This window comes from Saccoglossus kowalevskii, chromosome 18, assembly GCF_978046115.1.
Source record: "Saccoglossus kowalevskii chromosome 18, keSacKowa6.1, whole genome shotgun sequence".
In the NCBI taxonomy this organism is placed as follows: Eukaryota; Metazoa; Hemichordata; class Enteropneusta; family Harrimaniidae; genus Saccoglossus; species Saccoglossus kowalevskii.
Window position 1 is genome coordinate 23,504,262 of NC_140658.1, and position 16,806 is coordinate 23,521,067.

The 16,806-nt window shown below is 38.0% G+C and overlaps 1 protein-coding gene across 1 annotated transcript in view; it reads right to left on the reverse strand.

Moving 5' to 3' along the window:
• Nucleotides 1–14,011: 14,011 nt before the first annotated feature.
• Nucleotides 14,012–16,806, reverse strand: part of LOC146731932 (solute carrier family 35 member G1-like) — a 32,601-nt gene continuing 29,806 nt past the window's right edge. Inside the window, exon 3 of the mRNA XM_085492816.1 lies at nt 14,012–16,076. Coding sequence (XP_085348942.1) covers nt 14,933–16,039 — 1,107 coding nt within the window. The 5' untranslated portion in view covers nt 16,040–16,076 and the 3' untranslated portion in view covers nt 14,012–14,932. The remainder of the gene's footprint in view (nt 16,077–16,806) is intronic.

Here is a 16,806-nt window from a genome sequence, read left to right on the forward strand (position 1 = left end):
CATAATGTCCGGACCATTGACGGGGTGAACACGTTTCATGGTATGGGCATAATAACGAACATAACACCAGGGATAATGTGGAACAACACCATACCTAAAGTTCATATCACATCCGAGGATATAGTTTCTGTTGCAAAAGTCAATATTATATATTATAAGCAGTTATCAACGGGCATGGCCAAATTAACTTATCCCCAGTTACCCAGTGATAGCAGGTGATAATACATTGAATGTTGATCTTCTGTGGAAAATCTCTCTGTTGTTACATCCATCTAGACATCTTGGAATGGTTTTAAGCAAAGGGTACATCAAGGTCCTCATCCTGGGGTGTTATCAATAATGTTCATGTCAATGATCAATATGAAATCAACTGATGAACCATGTATTTTCTCAACTATGTGCTTCATCAGTGAACAAGCCAAGAAGGATGATGTAACACCAGTACCCACCTTCGACCAGCCTTTGTAGTGGAAATCACTGGAAATCCAACAGAATGAGCCCACAAGTAGCAGTGTGAGGAATATTGATCTCAGACTGGGTGGTCTGCATGTGCAAATGAGTTTTCTGGGTTGCATTGGACATTTAATGAATGGATCTGGACTTAAGGAACTATTGGAGACAATTTATGCCGAGAATGTTGTTGGACATTTGTTGAGTAGCAAGGCCATTTCCAGGGCTATTAGGGGTCACATTCTAGTGGAAGCAGCATTTTATGCATTGCTTTTGTCAATGATGTATGACCTTCAATTACCAGGAAAAGAATCAAGAGGAAATGAGTTGAAAGAAGCAGGGACCATCCCAGAGAGACTGCTTGCAATCGAGACAGAGATAGAATCGGTTTGTTCAGAGGAAGCACTGACTCTAATCCAGGAAAAAATCAATTTAAGGAAACACTCGCTTCCCTTAGAACATCCAAGTTATGGTACAGTACATAGAGATGATTGAAATACTCCAGCAGTTCATTTAAGCTGAAAGAACTGGTAACTGATCTCTCCATCTAAAAGCTTTTCCAGACATGATTCCATACTTTGCTGCATCTGGCCATAATCTTTGTGCAAAGTCAGTGTACATATATCTTCAGATTATGTCAAAACTATCCGAAAGTAATGCTGATGTATTCCTGAATGGATACCATGTGGTTAGGCGGACAGACAGGTACTGGGCAGGTATACCGACTGATCTTGCATTTGCTAGTGTTGATGAGGAGTGTCAAAACAAGTGGTGGGCTGACAAGGGGGAGAGGTATGTCAGAAATACAACATACCGTTTGGCTACTCTCAAAACCTGTATGTGCAGAAGTCAACCGTGCAATGCAAGAGTTCACTGGTGTTTCTTACATCACAAGTGAGCAACACAAAGAGAGTGCAAAGACCAGGCAAATTAGAGATCATAATGACCTAATGGAGTTGATACAGTTTATTTGTGCACGAAATCCATTCACGAACAACTCTTCTCCATGTAGTATGGCTACTGGAGTTGTTGCTGTTGACACAGTAAATGTCGATAATGCTAGGTCTATTGGTGCTGAAAAAATAAAGTCAGGGATTCTAAAAAGCGCAAGTGATTTTTCAATCACTAAAAAAGAACAGGCTAAAAAATTACGTGTGAACACATCATTAAAGCTTGATGCAGATGAAGTATAAGTTGATCCCCAGTTGTTATTTCAAAGACTTGTTTTCATTGCAAGGGGAATTGTATCAACATACGAGTTGTCCAGTCTTTTCACCTATGAGCTGTGTACTCATGCACCAGCAATGTTTGCCTCTGATGGACTGGTGCGGGAAGCAAACAAGCCAGCTTTACCCGAAGCAGTCTGGAAATGTGTTGGTCCCATTACTAGTGACATGTCCATTGAGGTTAAGTATGTTATTGATGGAGGTTCACTTTTACAGAGGATTCCATGGCCACGAGGACTAACATATAAGGGCATCTGCAAACTTTACCTTGATTACATTGACCGCAAATGTGGTAAAGAATCAACAGTTGTTTTTGATGTCTGTCCAGATTGACCATCAACAAAAGACATAACTCATCTTAGGCGTTCGATAGGGAAAATGTCTACTAGTATTAACTGATTCTGACATGGTTATGAATATGAAGAAACAACAGTTCCTTGCAAATGCAGCAAATAAGCTGCGGTTCATTAATATCCTGGGAACTGAACTAGAAGTGAAGGGAATCAAGGTTCGACATGCTGAAGAAGTTGCAGATGTCCTTAGTGATGACAGTTGTAGACTCTGCAGTCAATGCACCAATGGCAGTTGTAGGTGAGGACACAGACTTGTTAGTGTTGTTGATCTACCATGCCAACTTAAATAGTCACAAAATGTATCTAAAATCAGAGGCACGGCGAAATACAAAAAAACGAAGTCAAAGTGTGGGACATAAAACATACCAAAGACAAACGAGGACCACTTGTTTGCAAAAACATGCTGTCTTGGGCTGTGACACCACATCCAGGATATATGGCTTAGGAAAGGGCCTGTCCTTGTAAACATTCCAAATCAACAAGCAGTTTCAATGTCATGCTTCAGTGTTTGACCAAGATGATGCTTCAAAAGACGACATTGTGGAGTCAAGAGAAAAAGCGTTGGTCCTTTTATATGGTGGCAAGTCCGATAAAACATTGGATTCACTCAGAATGGGATTTTTTTTCAGACAGTTGCTACAAGCGTTACATCTGCAACTGTAGGTTACCATAGTCAACGGGTATACCACCAGGTTCTGGTGTGGAAAGGGCAATCCAGAAGAATGGGGCTGGAAAGTGAAGAAGGAAAAATTGCTTGCTATCCAAACTGACAAGCCTCCTGCACCTGACAAATTACTAAAAGTAATCAGATGTAAATGTAAAGCAGACAGTCTAACGACACGTTGCACATGTATAAACATGGACTAAAATGCTCCTCCATGCGTGATGAATATAGAGGTGTAAGCTGTAGAAATTCACCCAATCGGGATCCTAATGATGATGATGATGAACTACAATATTATAAACTTAGAATTACACTGACTTGATTTTATGACTGGCCAACCAACCAACCTATTTTCATACCAATCCTAAACAGAATGAAGTTATGACAAGACACAAGTCTGATCATGGTAAGTTTGTAACTGTCTCATTCTATCACAAACTTTGACATATTTATTGATATAATCGATACATCACAGGTCTTGGTAATCACTTTTTTGAAATTACCACATCAAACCTTGATATGAGCCCCCTTCATTATGTGATCGTTGCCACATTCCACATACCTGTAACTGTGAAATGTCCTTCATATATATTGCCACTGTATCACCAATCTTTACATGATACAATCACATATACTTTGATAAACACGATTCATTTGTATGATTGTATGCAGATGTATAATTTGTGGGAGGTGCGAGTTATGGAGACCGACTGCAGGAAAGTAGCATGTTGATTTGGCGAATGATGAATCTAAATATGCCCCAAATATTCCTGAAATTTTGTTTTTTAATAATGAAAATATATATGAACAATAATCGCAGAGTTTTCTATATTGTGTAGAATTTATACTGATAAAATGCCAATAAAACAAGACTAATACCAGACCCTGTATATTTCTGAAAATATCACCACTCGGTGGCGCTGTACATGAATATAGAGAGCGCTATTTGCCTCACCATGCGCAAAAAATGTTTGGCTGACTACGTATGTATGATCAGTGTGGTAAGTGTGATGAATATGTGGATATATTGACCATTTTTGTGTTCATTTATTTATTTATTTTTCATACTAGTTTTATATGGACTTTCAAATGCTTGACAGTCTGAAATAAAGATAAATAAATAAATAAATGATTACATATGCATTTGTATATGTACGTCTTACTGCATCAATAAAATGGCATAATATTTCCATTTTATGGGCAATATTAATACCTGAAAAAAATTTCTCTTTCTCCGATTTTGGTAGACTTTTGATATGTTGTTTATAGATGTATATTGTTGCTGAATATGCAAAGAAACTTTCTGTTGCAATTTTGTCCGGGTTGACCTAATAATCAAATTAGATTGACTGGACTACTAGCTTTCAAAATACATCGGCTTCACAAGGTCGACGAACTTCTGACGTCAGCAATGACGTCATCATCATGTTGCAGTGTTCTGTTACAGATGCAGATTTATATTTCATTCATTGTTTTTAAAATACTGTTGCTATACAGTAATACATTTCAATGGTATTTAGAGGTTATTGCATGGTTGGATATCTGCGGTAGGTAAAATCAGTGCTTAAAAAAAAAAAAAATCTTCAACATGCTCTAAAAAAAATTTCCCAACGGGTTAGTTCTTGGGGTTTTTTTGGTCATTCTCAAAGACCTTAGCCAGCATTTGAAACTAAATTCGCTAATGTACTATTTTATTCACCTAAATTCACTGGACTATTAACATCGCAAATGATGTACATTACTACAATACTGTTACATATAAAGCGTTATAAGCTTTCCCCCACTTTAATCACAACTGTAGTCTGTTGGTTTTGATTGCAATATTTCGGGAACGCGTATTTAAAAGTGTTCATTATGACAACACTTTGAAAATTGCAAAATATTGAAAAGTGCTTGTATCAGACGCATTGGTCAAATCAGCGTGGGATTTGATTGTTTGGTTGAAAAATAATGTTTCCAATTAAAACAGTGTCATGAAAAACCAGATCCCAGTACTGGTAACAGACTCGCATATTTTGTGTTACCAGTGCTTAGAAGATGTGCGAAGTATCTAGCCAGCATAAATAGAAATTTTTTATCGTTTTATCCCAGGGAGCATTTGAAAGTTTTGCCAATGTTTAAGTAAAACTCTTGTCTGAAATCTGCGTATTATTCAACCACTTTAACCAGTCATTGGACACTTTTGAATAGCTAAAAAAATACACAAATGGTCAAGCGCTAAAAATAATATTGTTGCGAATGTTGGTCATTGCATTTAGATGATGATTTAACTACATTGGAGTTCCTTACTTCTTTGAAACCAAATTCAACCCTCGCTTTATTGGGTGGTGCAGACGTTCGAATGTAATTTTCAGCATTTTTCACTATCGATATTTCTAGGCTTGTCCTTCAAATGGTCCCAAAAATCTTGACCACATACATTTAAATACAAAAATGATTTGTTTTTCATTAATTCTTATTGGCAGAAAGGTTCATCTAACCCCAATGAATAGTAAACAAAGTAGGAGTAATGGTGATATATATATATATGGTTACAGTACACGTAATAATAAAGAGCAGAGGATAACACAGTTACTAGGATACCATCTAAAAGCTGTGTGCTGATATGTGATGTTTCTCAATCTTTGTGAAATGCAACTTTGACATCATAGATTCTACTTCGCTATTTTCATTCCTAACGCTGATTAAGCCTGTACAATTTATGTTTCCCATATCGTGATTGACAGCATAACAGAGTACATAGTATAGACACATTTCGAACATGAACACTGCTCATATGTCATTTTTACATTTCGCAGTGGACTAATTTCAACTACGATAGAGTGTACTATATTCATAGTATTAGAATAGCTGAGAGAACATATTTAATATATTGAAAAATGAGATTCTTCAAAGCGTATACTTAAGGATGTTAAATCAGATAAAGCTCTTCATTCGTGTTTTTCTGGGTTGTGAGGCGTAATCGGGCATTGTCTCGTATTCAGATTATCCATAATGCTCTTTTTGCCTAAGCTGGATACGTGACTATTTGAGCAACTAGAGCTGTGGGGTCTTCGTACGCCATTAAAGCACACTGGTATACTTTTATTACATTCTTATCTTGTCTCTTTTCAAATCCGATAAAATGTACCATAGTATGAGCTTTGTTTCCGCATAAGCCTTCCATGTGGTGCATATAGACGTTATCATAGTACTGATGTTGGAAAGAATTGAAAGAATGATCGTCAAATCGTCAAATTGACAAGCTGGAGAAGAAAAACTGAGCCGGTAACACTGTTAACTGTATGGACATTGAGAGATTGATAAGATGATATATTACCATACAATTTATACATGTTGCATCACATGATGTGATAACCCTGTAACTTTGACTTTTGACTTCACTCATGTAAATACACTTAAATGAAAAATGTATATTTCTCAATGACCCGATTACATACGTGTCTGTGTAACACTACCTTATTATGGGATCATCATCCAGTAAATCCGATCTTGGAGTGCATTATTTATTATGTCATGACAAGCTGATACACGTTATGTATTATATGTTAGTTAAATGGATGCGCAAACGCAATGTGTTACAATAAGCCGCGATGTATGTGTGCATGTGCAGCAAATAGTGAAGCGTGGTGCAGAAGCATTGCGTCACATTTTGGAACATTCACAACATACCTGCTCGGATTCAACCAGCAAAACAAGCAACATAATCAGAGGTCGCACATATAATTACTTCTATTGGGTACTATACTTACGTTGATACTGGTAATCCCAACAAGTAATCATCAAATGTATTCATTGATACCATACTATCCTATTACGATCCCATATCTAGGAGCATCGGTAATATTGTTTCTTTTTCACCTATACTCGTTTAACAGAGCTTTAAAAGTACAGAGTGCTGCAAAAACCACGACTCTATTTAACATTAGTCGTATTGTCAGCTTCATTGGTGATATCATTGTATTTCATAAACATGTAGTGAATTTAGAAGTAATTGGTGCAGCACTTATCATTCTCAGTTCAATTGTTATTTTCCTGGTTACTTGCTATGAGACCAAACACAGCACAAACGAAAAATAACACTTATAATGAATCCCAAATGAAACAACATTCATTTCAATCATTCAATATCCAAACATGACCACTGATTACGATGCCAAATCTGTTTACAAAATCACATGTTATTGTATGATTGTCTGAAGTGTATTTTATTCATCATACTAATTCTTCTTCTTTTGAATATCCTAATAATATTGTGTGGCTATTTAATAAACCTGTTGCTATATATCATTTTTTTTTATGTGACACGTAGTTCTTCAGTCCGTTGAAATTTATGAATTAAATTGCATGAATGTATCCATGATTTTGTTGCCAGAACTCAGGATAAACAGTCATACTTTATATACATATGCAAGCATTTGACTGTTTTAACACGGACAATTGATAAACCATCTCCTAGAATGTGCCAACACGTTCTGAAAAAGTGCATGTCAACTCATTAAAAAAATTAACGAAGCATTGGCTATGTTATGCAGAGATTCACGTGTTGCTGCTATGTTATGCAGTATGTGAAAAGAGTCTAGTAGCGCATGTTATATCACAGTCCTACAATCCTGAAGAGTGTTGCAGTGTGAATTTGTAGTCCCTTAACTGTGACACGTAAATACGACACCACTCTCAATATTCCGTTTATGAAATTTTCACTTAACATAGAAAAATAAATAGGGAACAAATGTACAGACAACTAAGATTTTGTTCACCTTTTTTCGTCGTTGTTGCAGAATATTATGAGTGTGAACATGGACACGACATGTTTCGATAACATTCGGACTGCGCAGACAAGCTTATTTGTTATGCAACTACTTCCAGTGAGGTCTTGTAGTCTGTGATGAATGAACAAACACTTAAATAGCAGAAAAAAACGTTTCAGCGATGAACCACGTCAACCCAGTAAAACACTGTTATTAAAAAAACACCGAGAAAAACTAAAAACATCTAAATAATATAGCAAGAATGTTTGTCGAAAACAATCACGTAACGGCCAGGGTACACAGGATATAATAAAGCTTTATGGTCAACAAATCAGTATGCAAATTGAATTGTTTGCTTTCAGTACATCAGTATGAAAAGTTACACGGGAAAAATGCATCACACAATAATGTTGTACCAATGATCAATAAGTATACAATATAATGTACAGTAATTTTATGAAAATGAATTTTTATTCCGTTGTTTCCCCTCGCTACCCTAATTCATTCACAAACTAAATAGATTTACAGAAGCATTAACTGTATTTGATGTATTGCACACGCAATTATAGTTCGATGTCTCAAACTGTTTTTCACAAATACCCTGCTCGAAAATTATCTCATTTAAAAAATATGACCCCATCTTATCTTTGGGGGATTCTAAGCTCATGTAGACGGACTGCTATATTGTATATTCTAGTTGCAGGCGTTGATTGGTCGTTTTGACGGATGTGGTTATAAATAAAATAAAGCTTAATAACTATTAACCTGGTATTCTTACTATGATTATTCACAGCGTGTGATCAATTTCACTTTTTTGATGTAAATACAAAAATAAACTACATCTAGCAAAACATTGGATAAGAAACCTTTCAGTGTGAGGCTATTGCTTAAAACTCAGTATATAGCAGTCAAGTAGTCTACATTAGGTTGATTATGCTTAGAACCATAAAGTGCTTTTCTCCATGTTGCACTAAAACAGCCCAGGAATTGCATGTATTTATAACAGATAACATTTATATGAATATTGTGTTGTACTACACGACTGGTTTACTACATCACCTACCAGAAAGTCCGTGGAAATAATAAATTTCATTTATTACTAGTTAGACTTAATTACATTACATTACATTACAGTCCCGTATGAAAACAATTAGGGTCCACACAAAAAAACATCCTAGGCTCGCATTCCCTATAGAAAAAAAGCCTCACCCGAGGGGTTACCCTCAGGGTGCTCACGCATGTGAGGCCTGATCCGTTCATTGTCTCTTGTTCCCGCTACCAACAGGTGCGGATATTTTTCAGCTCCACTGCTACGCACGACAGGAGAACAGGTTACAGTTTTATGACTGAGATTATCTAGGAATGCAGTGTTGGTGATCAACTCTATTACTGTAAAGGCATTCTATTATTAGGGGCCCCGTTTTTTACATGTTTTAGTTGAATCGCCGGCTCAGTTTATATTCACCGAGATTCCGAATTCTGGCGCGGTGACTTTTTCGCTTTTTTCACAATCTAATTTCGTATTTTTTTCCTGACTACATAATGCCTAAGTCGTAAAACAAGACGAAGAATGCCCGACGCAACAGTAGGGACGTAAGACATGCTCATCCTGCCTTAAACACATGCCTGTCTGTGACCCGCACATGTGTTGCCATTCATGTCTCGATTGTGTCAGGGACTCGGGGTATTGCCTAGAGGGTTTCTGCGACCAATGGGATCCTAAAACGTGGTTGCATTGCGAGGCGAGGTGGAAAGCTGAAAGGCAAGCGATCAAAAGATGGTGAAATTCGCGATAGAAAGGGGGAAATCCCTAGCCACAGCTAGCGATGTAATGTCTGAATCAAAAATATCTCTCCTTCCACTTGGTAATCGCGACAAGGCTCGCCTCTGATCGACAACCGAGATTGTCGGAGAGTTGTCACTATCTGACTTCCTGCTGAGATATTGCCTTTCGCTCCACCGCCAGGGCTAGGGTCAGGTGTGTCCATACCCTCTGTGATCTCTCCTTTAGTGGATCAGGGGGGACAACTCACATCAGTGGGAAAGGGAGCATCCACTTCTTCATAGAAGGGGGTCCTCTCCTTGGAGCAGATCATCTTACGCGTCCTCTTCTGTATTCCCCACACCCCTCAGGCTCTGGCTGACTAGGCATCGCTTCCTGTGTCTCACTAAGCAGAGTGCCCCCACTTGTGTCTCTGCGAGGGGAGCAGACTCCAGTGTTGGTACTCCTGTACAGGTTGGTACGCAACCCTCTTATGGGGTGCAGCTACCACTCCCCCAGCAGGGGAGGGGAGAGCTTTGTCGTCTCTCGCCCCACTTTGTTGGAACAGTCACAGGATACCTAACCAACCGAAGCCTAGCTGACCCTTACTAGTATGCAGTTAAGGTCGCAGCTTGTGAACCGGGCAGTGATGGCCGCGAAACTTTTGTTTTGTAAGGGGCCAGAGGTAATCTCAGCCCTGGATGGGTGAGTCGCCTTTTGACGCATTCTCATCAGCACTCTCCTCTCTCATAGCCTGCTCCACGGGTTCCCCGTCCAAATCCCAGTACCCATACCTTCGTCAAGGCAGGTAGTGCGGATCGAGAAGCCCATTTTGCATGGACATTTGACCAGCACCAGTGCCTGCAAGTGCATCAGGCTTTACGGGCAGAACTTAGACCCATCTATTTTATAGAATGGGTTTCTTTGGCGTTAGAACGTCAGCTCAACTTGCTAAGTTCTGACCATCTGAGTGCTAAGCAACGAACCTCGATCATCGGGCAGAGAGTCGCAATGTGCGATATCTCATACTGCGCTTTGGGCAGGAGCGGTTTCTGTTGAGTGAGAGGCAGTTCTGAGTCTGTGCGCCTATTGTACTCCATTGGGAGACGAGTTTGATCGCCTGCGGAGAAGGCCTTGGAGCGTGATCGGCTATTTGATGGCTGGTTAGCGGATGTGTTGAACGGTTTGGTGGTTTCTGATGATCAGCGTATCCAACAGAAGCAATCAATGTACCTAGTCTTTCTGGTCAACAGTTCAAATCAAAACCGCAAGATGGCTCAGGTAGTAAGTCCTATGCTCGGGCAACAACCAGCGAGGATCAAAGCGCACATGGTCTCCTATGAAGGGGCAGAAGGAGACTAGTATCGGGAAGCGTCAGAAAAAGCCATGAAGTCTCTTTGAAGGTTTTGACAGCTGCCTGGACATAGATGGTGGTAAGACTCCGAGTCTCCCTCCCCGGAGTCCTCGGACTCAGTCTCCCCTTCTTCATCCTCCCATACTCCCCTCTCAGGAGCGAAGCAACTCCCTTGCAGAGCTCGACAGCCAACTCCGATCGTGGAGTGTTGTAATGTGATTTGTTTTTAAAATTGTCACTTAACATAGAAACATAAATAGGAATAAATGTAGAAACAACTAAATTCGAGATTTTTGTTCACCTTTTTTCGTCCTTGTGGTAGAATATTATGAATCTAAACATCGATACGGCATGTTACGATAACGTTCAAACAAGCATATCCGTTAAGCAAATTCTTCCAGTATGTATTCGCACAACACTGTCTATAGCCCGTGATGAAAGAACAAACATTTAAACGGCAGAAAAAAATGTTCCGGTGATGAACCACGTTAACCACGACGACACTCTTATTAAAAAAAACACCGAGACAAACTTGAAATCTAAATAATATAGCGAAAACTATCACGTAACGGCCACGAAAACGTCATAAATAGTCTTGTTGGAGGTCAAATTTTAAGCTAGGAAGTAAATTAAGATAAAATTCAGTGTCGCAACTGTCCATACGAACATGAAGTTGATAAGTGTCCATCACAGGGTAAAAATGTGGTAAGCTCTGGGAACAAGTATTTAAACATACAACAGTCAGTGAAAGCCATCGCTACATGTGATTCACTTTTATTTACTTCACTCAGACGACAAAACAAGTGTACGAACTTTAGAAACTGAAGCTGGACAGCAAGCAAGCAAAAGACTGGTCACAAAGTTGTGATATTTTAGTTATAGATTTTAAATTAGATAGTCACAAGTTGATATTATTCCAGAGTCAGTATATATATATATCATCCGCAAACCACATCCTCAAACCATGCTAAGAAAATACGGCCCACTATTATAACCTTTGAAGTCATATAGCAATCATATGATCAAGCCTGTTGGGCAGATAAAGTTAGGAGTAAAGTTTAATATATCTAATACAAATGGCAAAGTTATAAGTAGCAAACCTATTCCTATTACATTTCAAGTTGTCAAATATACTGCTGTAGCGATTGTTGGCAGAGATACATGTGATAGTATTTGTCTTTTCAAAAGGGTGTGCACTATACAACCTAGCGTTACTGTACTAAATATGCCTCAGGTTTACACTAAATCAAGTCCCGTAGTTGGTCACAGAGCATACAAAGAGGTGCGATAATTATTTGGGCACAATAGGGGTCTGTTTAAAGGGTTAGGGTGTTTACAAAACCGATATTCAGATGATATTCAGGTTGACTCAACTGTTCCCCCAGTGCAACTACCACTAATTCACACCCCGACAAAATACGCTATTAAGTTGAAACTTAAGTTGAAACAGATGGTTAAATTGGATGTAGTTGAACCAGTCACTGAACCTAATGAAGGGGTTAGTCAGATTACCACGGTAATTACAAAAATGGACAAATTCGTGTATGTCTCGATCCCGCGGGAATCAAATAAGCGATTTGTCGTCAGCACTTTTCAACTACCATGATGTAAGACATACGCTAAGGTATTCTCAAAAGTTTATGCAACATTGGGATATTGGCAACTCTGGTTGAGTGAAATAGTTCGAAATTGACTACATTCAACACACCTTTTTGAAGATACAAATCCAAACATATGCCATTCGGAATTAGTTTGGCAGGGGAAATTTGTCAGAGAGCAATGATTGAGAAATTTGGCACTCTTAAAGGGTTTTAAGTTATAGTAGGTAACATGTTGCTGTATGGAGATAATGTAATCTTCAACATGGTAAATGCTTCGCTCAATATCTGAGAAGGGTACAAGGTCGGAAATGCGAGGTTTTCAGGCCATCGGTAAACAAGTAACGAATTGAAACCTATTGCATGTAGACATATGGCTCTTACATAAATGCCTAAACCAAGAAGCAAATCAGAACTCCAAATTTTTCTTGGCTGTCTTGGAAATGTACTTGGTAAAGATAAGAGTGGTCCTGGAAAGGTAGGCATGATGTAGCATATAACAAATTAATTACGACGCTAAAAAACCTGTCACGCCTTCAACTGATACTAGTAACAAAGGGTTGGGAGCTATGATTAGCCAAGATTCACAACCAGTCGCATATGCATCACGGAGGTTCAATAATGCTGAAACGAATTATGCACCCATAGAAAAGGAAATCAACGGAATTCTTTTTGAGCTAAAAACTATAGTGGAGACAGATCACAAAACACTAGTTGGAATATTCAAAAAATCGCTGCACAAACTTAGTCCTCGTTTACAACGCATGCGCATGACTGTCCTTAGATACAACTTAGAATTCATATACAAACCAGGGAAGAAATTGTTTGTATCTGATGTGTTCAGTCGAGCCCCATTAATGGATGCTCCTCCACAAGTCAATGACGACAACGATGTTCTAAGTATTATAAATCAAATTTCTGACCAGAAACTACCTATGTTGCGTGAGAAAACCGCAGGTGACCCCACACTGATAAAGATTATGGACCTTGTTTTTTCAGGACGGTCAAATTGTAGGGCACATATTCCGGATGAAGCTAAGCCTGTTTTCATACATTTCGCGATGAAATCACCTATTCTAATGCCTATTGTTTCGCAACAATCAAGTGGTAACTCCTTCAAGTATGCATTAAAAACTACACGTAAGCCGCAAAGAAATAGTAAATCAAAACAAAGTCAAAGTTCTGTGAAAACTGAAGCGGTTAATGAAAAAAAAGTGGCCAAGATATGTACATGTCATTGTTAGAATATCGGAACACCCCCTTAGTTGTTAGAAATCAGAATTCTCGAATGAAAACTTACAACTGCTGAAAACCTGGTCAAACCTCACATTGTTCCCAAGACCAAGCAATGCAAGCAGAAATACTACTATAATAGCACAGCCAGCAATAACATTTGCGAATAGTTTTCTGTAAGATTTCGAAATGTAATTATGGAGTGGTAAAGAAAACATTGCAACAGCCTAGAAGTGTGCTTGTTGAAACTACATCAGGAAAATTGTACACAAGAAATTACAGACACATGTACCCTGATTGATGATTGAAACTCATCTGAAACAATTGCTAAACCCATTTCCGACTTAAGTGATGAAAAAGGGTTCAACATAAATTATCAAGTAGCACAAGTGTAGGAAACATTCCAACTGAAACAAAATATGAACATGTTATGGTTCGACAAAACATTACTACTGGTAGTGGTAGAGTGTCAAACGGGGAAACCCAGTTAAAAAGTCAATGTTTTCTTTTGCAAATGACTGTTAACTGTTATGAGTTAATTTGTTTTAATGGTTCTTGCACTGTAATATTAAAATAAACCACCACTTTTATACTGCAAAAGATCACATGAATTCCACGAGTCAAATTATAACCAAGTTTATTTTGATTCTAAAGAAAATGTTATTTAAAATAGTTCTCAGTGAGTTTGTTTTTCTTTGATCTTCAAGTTATTGTAAGAAATAAAATACTGTCTGTGACCTAGTGGGTACAGTTCGATGACTGATTTAAAGTATTGTGAGGACCATTCACAATCGTAAATAAATTCATTATTCATAAATGATAAGAAACAAGTGAAAAGGGGCATGTAATGTATGTTACATTGAAACTATGTACTTTACATGGTATATTTATGTAACACTGCCACCTAAGTTCAGATTGAGAAAATAAAGTTACCCAGTAGTCACTGGCTGACAAGACAACATGGCGGCTGAATCATTTTACACGCACAACACACTGCCGTTGACAAGTATCACTGTTGTACTTTTAAAGCTAAAGCATATTAAAATATTAAAAATCGTTTTTAATGTGCATGACATTCAACTCTATATTCACACCAATGAAATGATAAAAGTTTAAACATTTTCGATATCAACATTACAGTCACGGATTTAAATACAGATAAATACTGGAGCAATGATGTAGTGTTACAAATAAATACAATATTTCATTAATCTACAATCACCCAACCAAATTCCTTTACTCAATTGCGTATAGTTGAGCATTACTTAATACATTCAAGTTTTATTGTGATATTCTCCGGCTCAATATTGTGATTATGTTTATTATGGTGATGAAAAAATAAGAAATGAAATATAAATGTCATCACTGAATTACAAAGATGTAAAATCGGCCCATAGATGCCTTTGCCAAAGTATAACTAAATGAGACACACACCATAATTAAGGTATCAGAAATATGGAGATTGTAATGACGAAGAAAATACTTCCATAAAAATACAATGATGCCAGGAGAATACTAAACATACATCACATAATATGTGTTTATGGCTTTTTATCTAGTCCTGTTGAATGTTGCTGTGGCTTTAGTATAAGTGTTGTTTCTTCATTTTTGTTTTGTTTGGTCTCATAGCAGGTAACCAGGAAAACAACAATAGAACTGAAAATGATTAGAGTTGCACCAATTATTTCTCCATTCACTACATGTTTGTGAAATACAATGACATCAGCTAGAAAGCTAACAATAAGACTAATGTTAAGTAGAATGCTGGTTTTACCAGCACTCTGCACTTGTAAAGCTCTGTTAAATGAGTATAGGTATGCAAGAAACCATATTACCATTCCTACTATATATGGGATAGTAATAGGATAGTCTAGTATCAATGAATACATTCGATGATTACTTGTTGGGACTACCAGTATCAACGTAAGTACAGTACCCAATACACCGTTATAGAATATTACAACTATGAGAGACAACTCATTGGACATTGCTCTCGAACATACAGTGCCAGTGGAAAGAAAGAGTCCTGCTAGAATGGAATACACATATCCTATGCTTGAAGATGGGTTTGTGCCATTGCCAAAAATAAATTCAGGCTGGGATATTAAAATAATTCCTGCGACATTTATCACCAAGCCAATACAGTCATGGAATCTACACTTCTCTTGTATGAAAACACAGGCAAACAGAGGGGAAAATATTGGCATTGAGCCAGCTGCAATTGAAGTAGCATCTCCCATTCCAATTGCATCCATGCCATAATAGAAAAAAATGTCTCCTGCATTTTCACAAATGCTTTTAACAATGTTCAATACGGTATCTTTCCTTTTCAGTTTCAAGATATCGATTCTCTTATAGATTAGCAATGGAATCATTATTGCCATCATTGCTAATGATTTTACAAGTAAGACTTGTGCCGGGGAATAACCAAACTTAATACACAATAGAGCAAATGCATCAGAGATGGCGAGACTGCAACCTGACAGTAATCCCATTGATATCCCGACGATTGCCTTCCAGTAATGATTTTCCGCGTGCTTCAGTGGTTCGCTTTCTTCACTTGCAGCTTCTTGTTGATTGCCACTGGTTTGCAACTTAAACTGATGATGCTCATTCGGTGATTTGGCACCTTGTCCCATTTGATTCATTTTGGTTTATACTGCGGCTGTTGTTGATCTGTTGTATCTGTTGAAACAAATAAGATGCTATTAGTCATGGAAACCACGCCTAAGTAGGCATGTTATTTTGTATATCTCGATACACTGCGAATACACGTTTAACCTCGGCCACATTTTCCTCTGAAACCTCCAGACATCAGTAATTTCAGATGTAGAATGTGAATTAGCCTTCTACAATGTGATACAGATGTCAGGGGAAATTTTCTCCTGTCAAAACTTAACTAATTACAGAAAAGTTAAAAGACTCTAAGGCGTGGCCTTCACACATTCAACTTGCACATAGCCAATCAACTAAGTACTGGACACGTCATATTTTTTTATTAATCGCTCACTATATTAATAAACTACAAATATCAACTGTAAGAAATAGCGGTTCGAACGGCGACGGTTATATCGTAATTAGTTCCAAATCACTGAGTCGAGTTCCGTCCAGGACCTCGCATGAGCCTAAACGATGACAGATATAACACAGCCATTCACTAGTAATCAGCTAAATAAGTCGATCAACAGATACGCGAAAACTAATTCATTACACAGATGTAGTCGTGGTCATATCAGGGGGAAAATCTTCTCTCCGGGGGTTCTCCACACTTGTCAGGGGGGAATCTCGTCTCGTCTCTATATCTCGTCCCCTCGAGGTACGGGATCAGGAAAGTCACTTTAACTTTACAGTCAAGTAAGACACACACAACGAAATACGTTTCAGCTCTCGTCTTAGTCGGTCAATCGAGCACTCT